General features: G+C 43.2%; 1 protein-coding gene and 2 long non-coding RNA genes across 8 annotated transcripts in view; 2 read left to right on the top strand and 1 right to left on the bottom strand.

Moving 5' to 3' along the window:
• BABAM2 (BRISC and BRCA1 A complex member 2) overlaps positions 1 to 8998 on the top strand; it is a 151388-nt gene extending 142390 nt beyond the window's left edge. For 5 of the 6 annotated variants that reach the window (XM_085541209.1, XM_085541208.1, XM_015857415.3 and 2 more), the window contains exon 12: positions 5668 to 8998. In XM_085541209.1, coding sequence (XP_085397335.1) covers positions 5668 to 5731 — 64 coding nt within the window. In that variant the 3' untranslated portion in view covers positions 5732 to 8998. The remainder of the gene's footprint in view (positions 1 to 5667) is intronic. The other variant, XR_014943879.1, reaches the window with a different exon arrangement.
• LOC146761334 (uncharacterized) lies at positions 417 to 13974 on the bottom strand. The gene is made up of 4 exons (XR_014943885.1): positions 13842 to 13974; positions 2708 to 2800; positions 1000 to 1091; positions 417 to 792 (listed from the first exon to the last, which is right to left on the bottom strand). It is a non-coding gene; the product is annotated as an uncharacterized LOC146761334 (long non-coding RNA).
• Positions 9633 to 10165, top strand: LOC146761335 (uncharacterized). Its single transcript, XR_014943886.1, has 2 exons — positions 9633 to 9708; positions 10020 to 10165. It is a non-coding gene; the product is annotated as an uncharacterized LOC146761335 (long non-coding RNA).
• Positions 13975 to 18162: the final 4188 nt, after the last annotated feature.

The raw sequence follows: 18162 nt of genomic DNA, 5'->3' as shown, positions 1-18162 counted from the left end.
GTGAAACTATCAAGATTTTCAATCAGAGGCTTTCAGTTTCAAGTGAAGAATATGCAAGGACAGAATACACTGTGCTGGTGGTAGTCAGCACTGCTGTACAGCTGAGTCTGTAATAGATATGGACAATCGAGATTATTTTACTTCCTTCCCTCATACCTTCTTTTCCACAAATCACTTCTTAATGGAAAAGGCACTTGAAACTCTCACATCCTGAGCTGAAACATGTAAGATACATGAGTCTAAGTACTGCTAGCATGGATGAATTTGGGACCAGACTGCTGGAAAACTTAGCACACTTTAAAAAGGAGGAGTTTAAGAGGCATCTATTTTGTGAATGACTTAGGAAGATGATTCATCACCCCATGATGAACATCCTTGTTCCAGATACAAAAAGCAGAAATCTCAGTGGTATGGCATTTTGCATGTTGTTTTTTTTTATTGCAGAGTTCAAATCTGTGTTCTACTCAGAATTTCCCACTTGAAGGTTTTAAAAGAAACACCTAGATGACTCCTTTGCCGTTATTGCATAACAGCCAGTAATAGGAGCACTGTTGAATAGTTGGCTGTAACACCAGTAAAACAAAGACAATAGCAGAAGGAAACAAGTGCATTCCAGTGGCAGAATGCTTTCACTATAAAACTATGTGAGGTGTTTGATGGGAGATCACAGCTGCGTAGCTTCAGATCTTTGAGGAAGATTGCAGCACGGGAATCTGAAGACAAAGGATATCACCAAATGCTCAGTGAAGGTTTTCTTCCAACAGAATTTTCCAAATTCAGCATTAAGTTACCCTGGAAAAAGCAATACTGTTAGAAGGAAATTTTACAAAAGGGATGTAAGTTCCGAGTCCAGTATGTCTTAAGCATTGCAAGCCCACGCTCTTAGATTTAGACATGCATCATTCTACATGGGCTTCTGGAGACCTTGTCAGTGTTTTATATCACAAGAAAACATGTAAACAACAAGCGATCCAATTCTACCTTCTTTTAGATACTTACCATTTACAATAGCCAGACTTTCTTTTTCCTGGATAATAAGGTGAAGGAAAGGTAAGTGCTTTACTCTCAACAGATGTCCTTGAGCACAGCACCTGAAATTCAATGTACTTTATCAAGTGTATATAGTTGTTAAGTACAGCAAAATTTGTTGTCTTGTGGAGTGCTGAAGAAAAATTTCCATAGAAAGCCCGTAACTTACTACCTTGAACTTGGCAAATGACCATTTGAGGGAACAAAAACAGACGGGCAAAAAACAATGGATTCTTACACTGAGACACTCAACAAAGAGTTAGACATGTGCCTGTATGAGTACAAGATTGGCACACACTCTAAGCTTAAAAGAAAGCAACTCTTTAAACACTGGCTAACCTAAGATCTAAACTATTATGAGAGCGATGCAGAGCCATTATACTCAACACTCACGTATAGAATATCTGTGTACGTGGTGCAAACCAGTTTCTCTGTACTTGAAGGAACATTTTATGCAGTTGTTCTTAGCTTGGAGTAAGGTCACCGTGACACAGACCCACCGAGAACATGGTGGAGTGAAGGAGGAGAGAGAAGGAACTCAGTGTTTCCCATAAAGGAGAAAAAGCGTTGATGAAAAGCTGATTTTGCTATATGGGACAGCATAGAAAAAAACACAGATCGAGGAGCAAAGCTTGTTTTCTCCATCTTCAGTGTCATTCATTAGTTACCCAAATTACTGAATCGTACTTAATAGCTGTTGTCTGCAGATGATGAACTTAACTAGTGGGTGTAAAAATAGCAATTTTGAATACCTTCTGAGGTACTTAAAAGTATCTCACAGCAACATGTCTGAAACAAAAAAAAAAAAAAAGAGAGATGGGTATGTGGATCCCTGTGATGTGGCACAGAAGAAAGTCACTGAGGGTGTAAATTCATGTGAATACGTGTATGTGAATAAGATACGAGGAATGAATCCTCTCCTAAGTTCTTGTATGCACTGAGTTTCTCTGTGCCTGTATGCACAAGATACAAATTGTAAGTGTTTTTATCATCTGGAAGCTTAAATGTTAAGGGAAGGAATAGTAGTTCGTGCGAAAGAGGCCCTTGCCATCCAGTCTGTTATTGTCCTTTAGAAAAAAGTCATGTATTTTTATCAAGTAATTTCACACAATCAGTTCTAAAATAATATGTCCCCATCAGGGTCCCGTCTGTGTGGAAACGTGTGTACACTTTGACCTTAGCAGCAGTTGGTTGGTAAATGAAACTTGGCCGTTGTCAGCCAGTAAGAGGTGCTTGTTCTCCTCCTACTTACCATGATGAAAAAATGTCACCGTTTCCATTTGATTGGAAATAACAATATTTGAGTGTATAGTTTTGTCCCAAACTTAAGATGAAAAGATGTCACTTCAATCATATGAAGAAAATGCAGTCGAAGTGTCAGTATAATGTACCTGCTAGCAGTAGCAAAATGCCTGCTGGAAGCAGAAATACCAGTGACTTATCCCATCATTCTTGCCTTTGAAGAGGTTACTTCTGCTGGGATGTTTATGTTTCTGACTCCCTAGGATGTTTATATTTCTGACTCCCTACACACATGGCCTTGTCTGTGTAACTAGATGCATCATCTGTGATACGCTGTACCACAGATAAGCAGGTTAATATCAAACTGACGGAATGTTTAGGCTTTTAGTTCCACAAACCAGGATGTCTCTTCTCAGATCAACCCAAAGCAAAGCACCTCATTCTTTCCCTTCTTATTCTGATGTAATGTCAGCTTTTCCACAGAAAGGCACTCCGCTGGGCAAAACTGTAGTTTTCCATTGAAAAGGCCCTGCAATTTAAAAAGAAAATGTCCCGTGAAGTCTAATAGCAAGTAATGTCCCTGCTTCCTTTTCCACTCCTTCAAGCATACTCAAAATAAGCCTTGTAAATTTTATATGCTCTCTCACGTTTGCTATTCCCTCCCTAAATGTAACCATTATGAACATCATAGCAGTTTAATCCACATTCTTTGCTCTTCAGTTGATTAAAAACACTGTGGCTAATGTAATTCAGTCAGTTATGCTGTACTTTTGGACCTCTTTGCAGGGTCTTTTTCATTTTCCTTTGTGTCCGTGATGAAGCAGAGTTACCCAAACCTTGTCTCCAAAATCTGTGATACGTCCATAACTTGGGGAGGGGCAGCAGTGGAGGAATGTGTCCTGGCTAAACATTTGGTGTTATGCTTATTGCAGTCTGGAAAAGATCACAAATAATAAGGACAAACTCGAGCATGTGCTTTAAAGTACAGAAAGAAAAAAATAGGCATTTACAAATGATGAAGTACTGGAGTAACTTTTGCAGTACATATAACATCTCTGAGAAATTCATATGAACTACTAGTGAAACAGCGTTCTCCTTGACACAGTACATTTGTTGGGAATATAAGGAGGTGTTTGATTTAGCATTTCAGCAAAGGGTTCAGGCTGTACCGCAGGAAGAGGTGAGCAGAAAGGATACTGGTGTAGATAATGATGGTGTGGGAGGCTGTATGCGATATTCACGCTTGGAATGTATCTAGGAGAAAGGTGATTGAAATATAAGATGGTAAATGTGGTTTTCATGCAAAGCACTGAAATGTTATGAAGGATATGTTTCAGAAAAGAAATAAAAGGTAGGGAAAATACCACATATTTCCCTTTAATGATTAAGAATCTTTACAGGCTAGGAAAATGTAAGAGGGGAGTTTTAAGTAACATTTACCAAGTCGGTGAGAAGAGCTTGTGCTTGGAAAACGAGTCTGCAAAGAAGCTATCAAAGGGGAAGGAAGAAGCTATTTAAAATAAGCAAGTAGAGGAAATGTAGTTAAATGTTGGGACAGATAGTGCAAGGAGAAATAAAAGGATGACAGATCCTGTGGTTAACAACATGCAAGTGATGCTACTTGAGCTGGCAAAATGATGAAGTGTTGGTCAGACTGTACAGTGGCTGCAGTTTCAAATGTATTTTGTATAAACACAGATAGAATTTGCATTCAACTCCTAAAATCAAATTATTGTTGTCCCCTGTAGCTTGTCCATGTGTGCGTGTGCCAGTACGCGCAGCCACTTTTGTGGGCATCATTTATGAGAGCCACTTTTTGAACTTTGATCCAATAAATCAAAGTGTGTTCCATAAATACCCAGACCAATCTGTGTATGCTATAAAATACATGTACCGGTTGTCCCTCATTTCTTTTGCATTCCTGGCCTCGACTGCTCAGTCCAGAAATGCTTCTACTTTATATTGCTCTCTTAACCTTTGGGCGGCGTCTCATGTGTGCTTACAGCTTTTGTACAAAAGCTGACTGTAGCTTTTTTAATTAATTTGCGAGGCACAACAAAGGCAGGGAAGTGTTCTCTTCTGTGATCCTGCAGCATTTTCAGATGTGAGGAGGTATTATTGGCGCTCAGTGATTGCCAAACCTTTGACACAAACCATAAAATACAGGTCATGATTGACAGTGAATATGTTCAGCGTATGTTTCCTGCAGGAGGTATATGAGCAGAGAAACCAGCAACATAACGAATATGGCTGCAGACATTCATTTTTGGTGATAAAAACGGGAGCAGGTTCTTTTTGCACAGAAAGTTATGAAGGCTGGTGGCACAAACAGAAAGCAAAGCAATGAAGTAGAGAAAGTTCAGTGAGGAAAGCAGTCATCAAAAAGCAAATACAGCATGATGAAGCAGCTTCAAATGTAACATGCAAAGTAAAGGGTATCTTGGGCACTCACATGATGTGTTCAGTACACAGCTGAGTATTTTGGTGAGAATAAACTCAAGGGCACAATTCAAACTCAGTATTGGATACTTTGGGTCAGCTCGTTTTGCAGATACATGAGTCACTCAACTCTCTGTAAAGAACGAATGCTGAGATCCAACATACACAAAGCACATCTTAATTTACAGAATAATGTTATGAATTTCAGTGTTGAATGAAAGGAATTTCAGTTCATCCGGAGTGTTAGTGTTTATTCTCTCTATCTTAGATCAATAATGACTCTGTATTGCGTCAAGGGTTCTGTAGAGAGACAAAGCGCTTATCTTCTCCCTATATTCTCAAGATTTTGCAGCTCATTGCTGTGGCTGTCTTTGGTCCTTTGTTGCCATATGTGAAGTTTTCTTTAACATAGAAACTAACATTGTTATCCAAGAAATATGGTGAATGTCAACTGTGTCAAAAATCTCTGATATAAAATGCTGCACACAGTGGTATTACCACACTTTTGACTCTCCTAAGTGTTTCTGACTTCTACAGCAGTTCAGAGGTGTATTTTGCAGTGCATTAAAGGGTTTATTTCTGGAACTTTGCTCTGGATGAAGTCTGGATGCTGGATCAGGCCATTCTGGCAGTTACAACTTGCTAATGTTGACCAACCACAGTAAGAAGTGTGGCAACTTGTTAGTGCCAAGGCCACTATAGAAAGAAACACTGCTGGATGTAGAAAGATGAAGTATGTGTGTCTGCTGCATACTGAATAATTGCAAGAAAAGCAGTACCCATTTATGAGGTAATAATGGACTGAACACAGTAACTTTATGCTTGTCTTTGTTAAAACCTTGGGTACATACATATACCACGTATACCACATACTCCTTCCTAATCCTGAATTTTCTTTCTTTTTTTTTTTTTTTTTTCTTTTTTTTTTCCTTTTTTTTTTTTTTTTTCTTCCACCAGGGCATATTTCAAAACATTTGTCCCTCAGTTCCAGGAGGCTGCATTTGCTAATGGAAAGCTTTAGGTAACCTCGGGCATTGAGATGATACTGGACAGATTCTTCAGTCTACGCATGTCAGCACTCAAGTATTCCTGGAAACGGGCTGGACTGGCTCGATACTTTCTAGCCTCCTCAATAGTTTTGATAGCTTCATGTTTTGCCTGATTTATGAAACAGTGACCTCAGCTAGCACACTCAAAACTGAGTATTTCATGTTCATCAACTCCCTTTGCTTCTGCCTCCTCCATTCTTTCATGTATCTACTGGATTAAATTTAAAAGTGCGTGTTTTGATGTGGTAACATTTTCTTGTGCCAACGATGTCCTATACGTTATGCCTTGTTTGCTTATCTTCAGATGGTGTTAATTGGATTTTTTGTTTGTTTGTTTCCTACCAAAATATTGTGAAATTTGTCCATCTAGTTAACATTTCCAGCTTATCCTAAGAAAATATAGTACTGCCGTATATACCAGAAATGCCTAATGGACTGTACAGTGCCATATTCTGCCTTGGCTGTTTGCATCTCACTGTGGTTATTATTCTCACAGGTATGGATATGAGTTGCGCAGTTCAATTCTCAGTGCCTTTCAAGTGGGTCTGATATTAATATGGCAGGGTTTCGGAGGGTTTTTTTATGTTTCAGTTGAAAGCTCATCTTATATTAAATGCTGTGCTTTTATGCTTTGTTTTTGTTTCCAGTTGCACACTTTCAGTGTTTTTCTAATGAACTCCTTTTGCTCTTATGAAAAGTTCCAGTGCTCCAGTACAAATGCTCTAAGAGCTTGTTCTATCAATCAGTATAACAAAATAATGCTCTTCCGAAGGCCTGTAATTTTTCCAAGTAAGATAAATACTGCTAAGATGCAAACTCCCAACAAATGAATGAAACGCGTCTTGGAAAGAAACTGATGAAATAATGTGGGGTTACATATATTTAGCTTAATGCCTAATCTCAATGTTTTCTCAGAAGTCATGTTAAGTGTATATAACTGGAAGCATTACCTCCCCTAACTCTGAAATGCCAAATACAAAATTCCACCTATTCATCCTTCCTTTTGTGCTTGTGTCAGATGCACCAGTTAGGGCTAGCAGTCACTGTGTCACTTCCCAGATTAATCTGTAAATAGACAATGGGGGCTTTCCAGTAGGGGATGAAATTAACAGTCTGTGCTGCTTATAAATGGGACATGGAAAATGTGCCCTACTTCTGCTAAATACAAGGAACCAGATGAATGATACGCAGATGATACAGTGGCACTGAAGAATGTTTAGTTTCAAATTGTTCACCTTATCACCACTATCCACTCGTGTAATGGAATCTCATCCAATTAATTGTTTGGCAGTGTTCTCCTACCCTTTCTAAAACTTGTTATTTTATATTCAAATGAGCATGTCCCAGTGTAATGTCCACCTAGGGGATGTAGATGGGTTCTCAGCAGTGAAGCTTAATAATTAAAAAATATGCAAATAAGTTGCCTCTAGATACTACAGGTATTTTTAGCTATTTTATAGGCAAAATTGTAGTTTAATACTGAAGCTCTTGGCTGGAAGTTAAGCTGCAAACAACATCAGAGGCGTTACTGCAAAGGGGGACGTGTTCTGTCCTGCGACCCATCTCTGTGTGATTGCTGCATTATCTGAGGGCTGTAAACAGCTCCAAAGGTCCGAGCTGAGTTCTCCCTGTGGAGGCTTTGCATGCAAACCAAGACTTAGAGCAGATGCGGAGGGCAATGGTTTTATGTGTCGAGCAAAACTGTAATTGAACAGCCTTAAATGACTGAAAATAGATGTTGTTAGGTATGTTGGGACAATCTCAGACCTGCATTTCTTCAGGTAGAAATCAAAGTCTCATACACATACATGGGAATAAGCTAACTCTTGTGAATGGGACGGGAGAGGGAGGATGGCTAATGAAAAGCATTTGCTCTCACAACATTCAAAATCTCATAGAAGCAATCTCTGGTGTATTCGAGGCAAAAAAACAAAGAAGCGACCTCAAGTTGAATCTGTAGGTCCCTGGAACCTGACATTTAATAGCCCTGTATTTGATTCAGTGTCATGCTGACGACCCCATGAACACGCTGTTTGCTCTATACATTGAATGGCCTGAGGGGCTCAGGTATTTTAAAATCTTTTCAGAGCTTACCCTGATGCTTTCAAAGGCCAGCAATTGCAACATGTTTTAGAAGTTCTGCTCTTCAGAAGTAATGCGTGTTTTCAACCAAAAATGCTTCCTTCACCCCAGCCTAAGAGTTCTGGACAAAGGACTGCTTTCTTACTGAGGTCTGCATGTTCTACAAACCACGTAAAGGAGGACTTTGAAGACAGAAAAAAGCCTCAGTCAACAATTCTTTATGTTACTCCACAGTGCCATGCCAATTTTTCACTAACATACATGAAAATGAGACAGTGCTTGCAGTTTAATTTTACCTCATCCTACAACTGGTGGTGTTTGGCAAAAAAAGGTTAAGTAGAAGAGTTGAGAGATTGATGTGTTTCTGTGTGAGATAAAGCCTGCACATCTATCAGTTTTCAGGTTAGAATAAAGGCATTTTCCTTGCACTTGATGAATTTGTTCCTTATTTCAGAGTCGTCCTGCACACTTCAGTGCACGCGGTGGTTTATGGAGCTCTTCCTGGTGGTTCTCAGAGAACCATTTTGTGGGGGTTAGCATTACAGGTGTGGTGTCGGGAGGAAAGACATGGAAATGGGTGAGCTCTTCTGTTTGTAAGGAAGATTATGTGTAAGAACTAAATCAGAAACGAGAGCTGGTTTGAATAATTTTATGTCAGACAAAAAATACATTGGAGCAATTTAAGTTAGCCACAGGAGGTGTAATCTAATAGGTCAAAGTTAACTCTGTTAGCTCCTGTTTTGTCATGATATCTATTATGGACAGTTGAGAAAGCATGAGACTTCCAGCTCTTGCTTTCCTATTTTGTGAAAAACACCATTAAAAGGTGCTGAATGGTGGTTCATGTGATTCATGAGAGCAACACACAGGAGAAAAATGGCAGTGTTACAACCACACTGGAGAGCCTCTGTTCTACTCTGTCACGAATTTAAGGGAGAAAACAATAGAAGCCTGTATTTACTGTGCCCCATTGGTGTATAATTCTCTGACAGTCCTTGAAATGCAAACTTAAGAGTCAAGACTTTGTTCATCTGCATGTGTAGCATCCCTCATGCTAGAAGTAATACCAAACCTTACAGAAGCAAAGTTGGATTATTTTGCGAACTTGCTGAAAAGACTGGACAAGCAGCTGGAAGAATAAATAAAAGTTAACTGTATTTTGTGTAGTTCAGTCTTCATTGGGCTTTCTGCTGTGCTGGTTATTGCTTTGTTCATCGTCGTGCTTGCTTTGCAGAATCAGCAACATTTTCAGCATCATCGGTGTCCTTAAACATCCTCCCATTCATACATGGAGTAGACTTGACTCAGTTTTTGAGAAAAAAAATCATTGTTAGAATTAGCAGGAATCTCCTACGCATTGTTAAAGCCTTACTAGGTATGTTTTTCTGCCTGTTTTCTTGCTCTCCTCCTGTGTGGCACACAGGGCAATCACCATTTTGGTAAATCGGGAACAAGAGTGAAGTCTTCCCTGAAGAGCAGTACCTGAAGCTCTTCTCCTGGTGATGTCACATGGAGACTTCTGAAGCAGAACAGGATGGAATAGCTCTTGTTGGTCCCCTCCCAGCAGTGCCCCTGCTACAAGGCTGGGGTCAGGCACCAAGTCTGGGATCCACGGAGATGAACAAGCAGCACTGCATTGAGTCCTCTACCTAATTTCTCACCTTTCCAGCTCAGTGAGAAAGGTGTGCTGCAGGAGGGCAGCAAGCTTTGGATGCAGCTTCTGACCACGACTGCTAATTACAGGCTGCTGTCCTTTCCTTGTGAAGCAAATGAAATCTGTGACAACATAGACAGCCGGTGAACACTCTTCCTTTGAATTACTTCCTTCTCTGCAACTGCTGTATTGTAACGCTCATTAAACCTAAAGGTAACGTCTTACATGTTCCTGAAAATCCCTTACGTCATCTCCTTTGCAGTTTTCATCTCCAGGTGCCTGTGATGTGCTGGGGCGCTCCTGTTTGGTCCTCACCACTGCTGCTATTTCTAGCAAGTCTGAGGCCAATGTTTAGACACAGCAAGATGCTGTATGCTGGTGCCATGTGGGCCCCACCTTAACTGTGGAATGATGTGCTGAAAAAGCCATCAGTCTTACTGTACAGACTGTTTTTATTGATTAAAATAAGTATTGTATTCTCCACTGCGGAATAACTGAGCGAGGTTAACTTCTTTGTTTTCCAGAACAGAGCAGGCAGTCACGCTGACAGCACTGTATACATTTTTTTGCACCACGTCTGAGTTGAATTCACTTGTTAGCACCAGTGGGGGGAAAGTGTATTCTGAAGGAAACCTGTACCTAAATAAACCATTGATCAGGTTCTATCTTTTCCTGTTTGTACTTTGGAACAATGGATTCTGTCCCTTTGGGTAAAACCAGTAAAAGTCCGAACAATGCACATCAACAGGAGAGGCTTTTTATGATATTTTTCCACTGACTTCTGTTGATACAGAGAGTAATTTCAAACCTTGCGCCAAGGGAAAGCAAACAGAACAGGGTTCAGCCCTGTGCCAGTAGTTATAACTAGGTGTGAAATAAAAGACGAGCAGCCTCATCTATGGTACAACTCTGAGTACATAGAATCACAGAATGGTTGAAAAGGACCACAATGATCATGTAGTTTCACCCCCCTGCCATTGACAGGGTTGCCAGCCACCAGATGAAGCTGCCCAGAGACACATCCAGCCTGGCCTTGAATGCCTCCAGTGATGAGGCATCCACAACCTCCTTGGGCAACCTGTTCCAGTGCATCACCACCCTCTGTGTGAAAAACTTCCCCTAACATCAAACCTAAACCTCCCCTGTCACAGTTTAAAGCCATTCCCCCTTGCCCTATCACTGTCCAGCCTTGTAAACAGCCGCTCAGGATTTCTTGCAGAATAATAATTTTAAGCTGTTGGCTTGAAAATTGCATGGCGTGTCGGTGATTTAGGGGCTGCTTTTCCTATTCTGTTCCACATCTTGTGTTTAAAAGCGTGATCCTTGGTTCCAAGGCACTGCACAAACACCATTTTGTTAAAGTGGTGGTTACCAAGCAAAAGGGCAGGGGGGGGACTGGGATCAGCCGCTGCAAATAGGCCTTAAATCATCGAGAAATCAACAAAGGAAGCGAGGTTTGGCGGCTACCCTGCTGCTTGCTGAGTCTACAATACGGGCCTTCAAATGTGTCCCCAGTGAAAATTTAAAATATATAAAAACGGGAGGCTTTTCTTGCGGCGATAAGAATAAATGCAATATTAAACAACAGGAAGTAAAACGGGCGCTTAATTGCAGGCATGAAAAGCAAGCTACACACCAGCGGCCTGGCATTGTTTGTTCCTGCAGCTCCCCGCATCTCTCTTGTTGCCGGAGAGGGTGAAGGATTAAAGCTTCGTGCTACAGCCGCCTGTGGTGAAAATTGCTCCTTGGGGTGCGGCATGTTTTCATCGAACACTATTTAAAAGCTAACTATGCTTTTTCTGTCCCCAGGGATGGCAACTCCGTACCAGCACATAGCAAATCTCGGGCTATCGGGGCTTCTTACTGCCGCTCCAAGCCCCGGGTTTGGGTGGAGCAAGCGCTTTGTGAGCCGACAGCCTGCCAGCAAAACGGGCGCATTTTGTTGCCTCGGCGCTTATTCAAAGTGATTCAAGCTGATTCTAATTTGACATCACATTTCCTTTATCTCACTGTCCCTTACAGCAAAAGATTTTTTTTAGTACTTGTTTAGAAATCAAAGCCGTCGAGGTTCTTTGTGCCTTCCAAATGGAGCCGAGCGCTGGTGTCGGGGCGGCAGCTCCAGGTTAGAGCCATCTGTTTACTCTCTGAACTGCACAGTCAGCAGCAGCGCATCGCACACCCCACCCAGCAAGCCCTCCTCCAGCGTGTTCCGACAGGATGGCAGCCGGCAGTGGCACAAGCCCCGGCCTTGTATTGCTGCTCCCTGGACTGCTAGCCAAACACCCACTGCCTGTTCTGTTGCTGAACACAGGGTGGTCTCCTGTGAAGTGCCCAGCTGCCTCCAGTGGGAGCTGCCTTCAGCAGGCCCCACGCTCAGGTGCCCACTCTGCTTGGGCTGTTCTGGTGCTCTGTCACCCTCACACTAAGGACCTTCCTTGTGTTCATATGGAACTTCCTGTGTTCCAGTTTGTGCCCATTGCTCTTTGTCTGCACACCATTGTAAAGAGTCTGGACCCCTTCAACAAGAACTCCCACCCTTTGGATATTTATAAGTGCTGATAAGACCCTCACTAAGTTTTCTTTTCTCCAGGTTGAACACTCCCACAATTCTCAGCCTTTCCTCAGAAGGGAGATGCTCCAGCCTCCTCTTCATCTTTGTGGCCCTAGTCATATTATGAGAAGGAGAATAAAAGCTTTCTTACTAACATCTAACCATAACCTCCCCTCTTCATGTTTAAAGAAAATGTTTAACAGAAAATGTTAAAAATCTATGTGACAGAAACACCTCCTTCCTTTAGCCCCATGTTTTGCCTCAACAGTTGTTTCAGCATCCCTTTCTGGTGGAAATAATCCCGTAGCATGCTGTACGTCCTAGACTTGCTGCACTGCCCTCTCCATCCCCAAGTGCAGCAGCGCTATGTCTTGGCACTGCTGCTTCCCTCAGGGCTGCGGACGTGAGCTCTGGCAGCCACCAGTGCATCCAGAAATGGGGTGATGTTCTGTGCTCTCAGCAAAAGGAGGTGAGTTTGGGTGAATGGGTTCACACTGCGAGAGCTGGACTCGTCTCCAGAGCTTGTAGGCAAGAAGAAATAACAGCTCCTGTCTAATGGGGTCAGAGAGCTTAATTTCCGCACCATGGTGGCTGTGTAATTATACACTGGGCCGTGGCGTGTCTACTTCTAATAGTGCCTTGGACTCCTGCGAGTGACTCAGCTGCTGCTGGAGGCTGCTTATGGGCACACTGCGTGAAAAGCCCACAGCTCCGTCCTGCCGCCTCACTGCCGGTGGATGGACATCCAGCGCTGAGGCAAACTGCTCTCTGCAGAGCTGGGTGCATTGCTCACAATGAGGAGGCTGTTCAGAGCAAGGCCATATGTGGGTGCCTGGTTCTAAGGCTTGATAAGGTCTGGCAGAAGGGTCTGCATATTGACTATCCCACGCAGAGCGTTAGTTATTCTCCCCACTCCAGTGGTGCTATGGAAGTTGTTGGAGAAGCAGCTCATATACTTGAAGGCAGCGCAGAAGAAATTCTGAGAGTGCTCTGGAGACTATCAGCATCACCTCAAGTGTTTTTTCTACACACCTGTCTCTGCTAACAACAACTATTGCTTTTGAAGCATTTAGAGGAACTCAGTAACAGAGGTATCATAGTGCTAGAAGCACAGGCTGCGGGGAGCTGCAAGGAGCTGCTGACATGGATTTGCAGGGATTTTCATGGCTTCATCCTTCGGGCTCTGTTGAATTATGTTTACAGGGAAGTCTTGTCAAAAATCCTTCCAAAATCAGCACCGTCACAGGCAAAAAGCTCCAGGATATGCAGCCTGGAGGATGAGAGCATTCCCACCATGATGTTAGGGAACCTCCTCAGGGCTTTCTGAGACAGCAGTAGGCAAAGCCATGTCAGTCCTGATCTAGCACTGGGGATGATCCTGCTTCCATCAAAAGGCTGGACTACATGACCTGCAGACGTACCTCTCGGGCAACGTTTTATGTGATTTTATTAATTTCTTTAAAACCTGAGATACAGATCTAAGCACAAGCTGATATTATCTACCTTTAAAGCTGGTTCAGAGGCAGTGGCAAATGGAAAAGGAAACAAAACAAAGAAAACAAAATAGTAAGAATTTAGAAGTTCACCTTTTGTAATCATTTCCAGATCTCAGAAGTGCGAAAACGTAAATTCACTTATTCAGTCACTCGTCTGCAGTGCTAACTGGGACCACTACAAAAACATGGCTGCTGTCAACACAGTACGGTGCCTGAGCTGGTTCTGAGCAAAGCAGCTCAAGCACTTAAAGGCTACAGTCATATTGCGTCATCCCTTCATTTCTAACTTTGAGACTTACCTTGATGTTGCCTTGAAACAAAGCCATGTCTGGATTTCAAAGTAAGCTGGGCATCTTGAGCCTCCACTCTGTGTACAAACAAGCTGCTTCTGCAGCAAGGGTTTCGGGGTGGAAACCCATCCAATGAGCATTGAATTCCCATTGTTTGGGGTGCTTTAGAATGCTTAAAGATCAGGAAAGGGTTAAAACTGAGTTCAGCAAACTGCTTGGTGGCCCCAGGCCCAGCCCCTCACGATCAGTAGCCCCCACACACACTCACCTGAGGGGCCTGGTTGAAGGGAAGCTGATGTCTCACATCTCGCATCTTGCTATAGAAAAATAAGGATTGTTTTGAGGTTTGTCTTTGCGCCTGGTCCTGCCACTCAAGATTAAATCTCGCAGACAAAACAAGCTGTTTGGGAGGCAGACCAAGAATGCCTTTACAGTGAAGAAAAATATAAACACTCAGCCAACTATGATTAACTATTGAATGCAAAACACTCCCTGGCTTTTGTTTATTTGTAGACTGTAGAGAAATCTCCCAAACGCTGCCATACTTTCAGTGTGAAAACACTCCAGCCTGCACAACCCACTGCTGCTGGGCAAAGGAAAGGATTTTGTCCATTTTGCTGCGAGCTGTTTCTCGAGGGCCTTTTCTTTTCACCAATGTGTTGTTTGTTTGGTTTTGAAAAAGCACTGTGCCCAGTTTCCTTCCATTGTGCGCAGTCCCCCTCTGGCTGCTCACACCTGAGTGGAGCCGCTGTTCTGCTGGGACGCATAGGGACTGAGGCTGCCTGGTGCCTTCTGAACAGCATCCAGATGAGCACAGAGAGAAGCTGTCAGTAAGAAAGGCCCCAGATGTGCCCATTAGAAATTGCACATTGCTGGCAGGTGACCCAGGTCAGCCCTAAACTTGGAGGTGGATGTTGGCATGACAGCATGCAAAGAGCCCTTAGAACCCTTTGTGGAGCGCTCTCTGTGTGCACTTTGTGTTATCAAGGTGATTGTGTGAGGTTTGTAGACAAATTTAGATTTTAAGGACGAGAGGAAAAGCTGCCAGAGAGAGAAGGGGAAGTGGCTGTGCCTCTGTCGGCTGGGAGCAGTAGTGCTGAGTGTGGTGAAACTCTGCCGTCCTGGGAGGCCAACTGCAAAACAGGGCTTGTAAATGAGGAGTGAGTGTTTATAGGAAGCTTCTTCTAGTTTTATAATCCAGTGTAAACCAAGTGTGGGGCAGCTGAGAGGCTGAACATGTGAAGGCAATGCTCCACCATGCACGTTGCTATGTCCGTGACGTGAGTGGCTGTGAAGGGCCATTTTGTCCCGTATTTCAGCTCTGATCATTGAATGGCTGTAGGCCAGAGCACAAGCTCTGCCTCATGCCACTGGTGGGAGAAGCTGGTAGGCTTCACCACTTCATCAAGTGAAACCGCGCGGTATAGAGGCATAGAATAGAGAAAAGCAGCCAATGAGGCCTGGCCCAAACAGGTCTCTGTCTGGGAGCCAGCTGATGTCTGTGAAATGTAGGCCATGCTCAGTTATTTCAGAGCAGGCCTCTGTAATATGGCTTTTTCCTCAAGCTCGGACAGGAATGCCTTCCAGAGCAGTTACTGCAGGTGTGGTCAGAACACATCGGTATGCCCAGACGTATCAGCTTGTTTTGGTTTGCTGTTTCCAGTATTTTTTTTTTGTTAAAGGACTGTTTATTACATTTCGCTGACAGTAAATGGAAAGTCGCTTCTGTCTGCTCCTTGAAGTTGCAAGGAACAGACCCCAGAATTAACTCTTCTGTCATTTTGCCGCGGTACTCTTAACAACAAAACATGACAAAAACCACACTGCAGCAGTTTCTCTAAGTGTAAACAGCAAAACCGATAACATCTAATCGGCCTCCCTGCCAAGTCGAGGCAGCAAGAAGTTCTGGCTTTATAACATTAAAAAGGCTTTGTAGTTGCGTAGCACTTTTCATCCGAGGACATCAAAGTGCGCTGCAGGCAGTAGCTCATCAGGTTTCCCCACGCCCCGTCAGGTAGCCCTGGCCGCTCTGCAGGAGAGGCAGCGGGCAGAATGTGGCGGTGCGGGCTGGCCCAGCCTTGCCCAGCCCCAGCCTTGTGTGCTGAGGCCAGGCTGGAGGTCCTGCCCCTCCCTGGGCCCTGCTCACCAAGATTATGCTAGGGCTTGGGTACAGGTCCCTTCTCAGCCCTGCGGGTCCAGGGCCATCTCCCCAAAGAGATCACCATGCACAAGTGGTGGCCATGGACAGCCCCGTGCCAGCAGGAACAGTGGACATCCCCAGACTGAGAGGAGAAGCTTGGGTGTATGTCTCAGGAGTGGGGTCTATGCACCAAAGGGCTTTTCCTCCTGCACTGAGGAATTTCCCAGTGCTGCAGCTCACGTGTGCCTGGAACGGGAGGGGATGAGAGGGAGAAGTCAGCTGTGCCCTGCTTGGGAGGCAGCGGGGATCACAGCCGCCTTCACAAGAGAAGGAAGGCGGGGAGCATTTGCATGCTGGCACGTTGGCTTCCTGCTGGAGCTGCAAGGTATGCCAGCATCTGAGGAAACTGCCTGAAAGCTCTTTGATCAGCAAAGGGAGTAATGAAAAAAAAAACCAAAACAAAACAAAAAAAACCCTGTTGATTTAATATAGGTCAAATTAACATAGATTCCATTGGTTAAATAGGAGAAACCTTAAAATAGATGTCCCTTAAGAAAAATAAAACAAAACAAAACAAAGCCAAAACGATCAGATTGAGGCCAGATGAGCCTTGACCAACTGAGAGGCATAAAATGCTCTGCCCAGCATGTTGTGGTTATTTTGTAATAATCACGCATTATACCGATATGCCTACATAATTGCGTACAGGGAGAACAGGAGTAGCATGTAATATAAAACTGCCAGACATCACCAGCAACCATGAACTAAAGGATATCTGTGGTAGTCCAGAATCTGCAGGGTTTTTTTGCTTATATGACACATCAGTAATTCCCTGCTTTGAGAGGGGAGTCAGATTAATTTTTCAAGATTTGACCCCATAACTTCAAGCAGAGGATTGTGTCCTAGAAGGCCACCTCGTTTCATTCACCGTCCTTGGATCCTTAATGTTTCATCTACTATAGGCCGTTGCTAAATGAAAAATGTCTGAAGAAAACATAATATCTGGTTTCAGTTCTCCTTGATCTCTCCATTTTTTATTTTATTTTATTGTATTTTTGATCTCTTGACTGAAGTGAAATGTGGAAATTCCTTTAAAAGATGTGCAACTATTAAAAAAAGAAAGAAAGGAAGAAAAGAAACCAACCTAGTGAATTGTTGGCCAAGGCAGGGTCATCAGGCCCCAGTTCAAACAGTGTTTAAGCACTTGCTTAACTTATTAATTGAAGTCAATGGGATTTCAAGCACTTTGCTGAAATAGGAGGTTTTGTGGACAACAGTTGTGCCAGTACATTTGTAATACGAAAATCAAGCCAGGCCAGGTTTATTTTGGCTCAGGGTTTCTTTGTGGTGGTGATTGACAAATCCACAGAATTGGACCAATACCAGAGAGGTGATGACTGTAAGAGAAGTGATGACAAGAAATAATAAATTCTGAACTAGCAGACACTTTAGCTTGGGCAGGCTGAAAACCTCTACATAAGGGAACAAAGAGGTCCATTTATGCTGATAAATGCACTCTTTTCAGGAAGACCTCCCGTTCATCAGCAACTAATATGCTGGGGCAGCTAAAATCTTGAAGTAAATCCTTTTATAAGTGGTATAACTGCACTGAAGCTTTGGAAATGGGCAGATTTACATCCCTTGATACATCCCTAGTCATATAATCTTATAACCACTTTTAAAAAGATTCATTTCCTGGAGAAAAAAAAAAAGGCACAACAATGTCATGCCTTAGCATTGCAGGCAGTAGGACAGAGCTTAGCATGGTAATGCATTTCGTGCCTGTTGCTGGAGACTGTCCAAACACACCCCACTAACCAATAAATCACTGCCTAATTGAAAAGATTCCAGAAACGGGTTACGACATCGAGGATGGAACCAGTACAAGGAATCCAACTGCAGTGTCCGCACGTAGGGAGTGGTTCCCCCAGCCTGCCCCCACTTGCCCCGCTCCCTCCTCTTCCTCCTTTGGACGCTCCTACTGCCCATTCCCCTGTGTAGTCCTCTGCAGTATCTCTGGTAGGTATCTGCACTCACAAAGAATGAGTTAACTCACTAACCTAGCAAAAACAAAAACAAAAGCAAGACGTTTTTTGGTTGAGTTAGGTTTTTCCCATATCAGGGGGTTGACTCAGCTTGTATTGCCATCAGCCAACTACTGGAGTGACACAAGTGGCAAGAGCACATCTT

This window comes from Coturnix japonica, chromosome 3, assembly GCF_054131305.1.
Source record: "Coturnix japonica strain WE chromosome 3, WE-NBRP24, whole genome shotgun sequence".
NCBI lineage: Eukaryota > Metazoa > Chordata > Aves > Galliformes > Phasianidae > Coturnix > Coturnix japonica.
The sequence above is the reverse complement of the archived record's forward strand: the minus strand, read 5'-3'. Positions and strand labels throughout refer to the sequence as shown.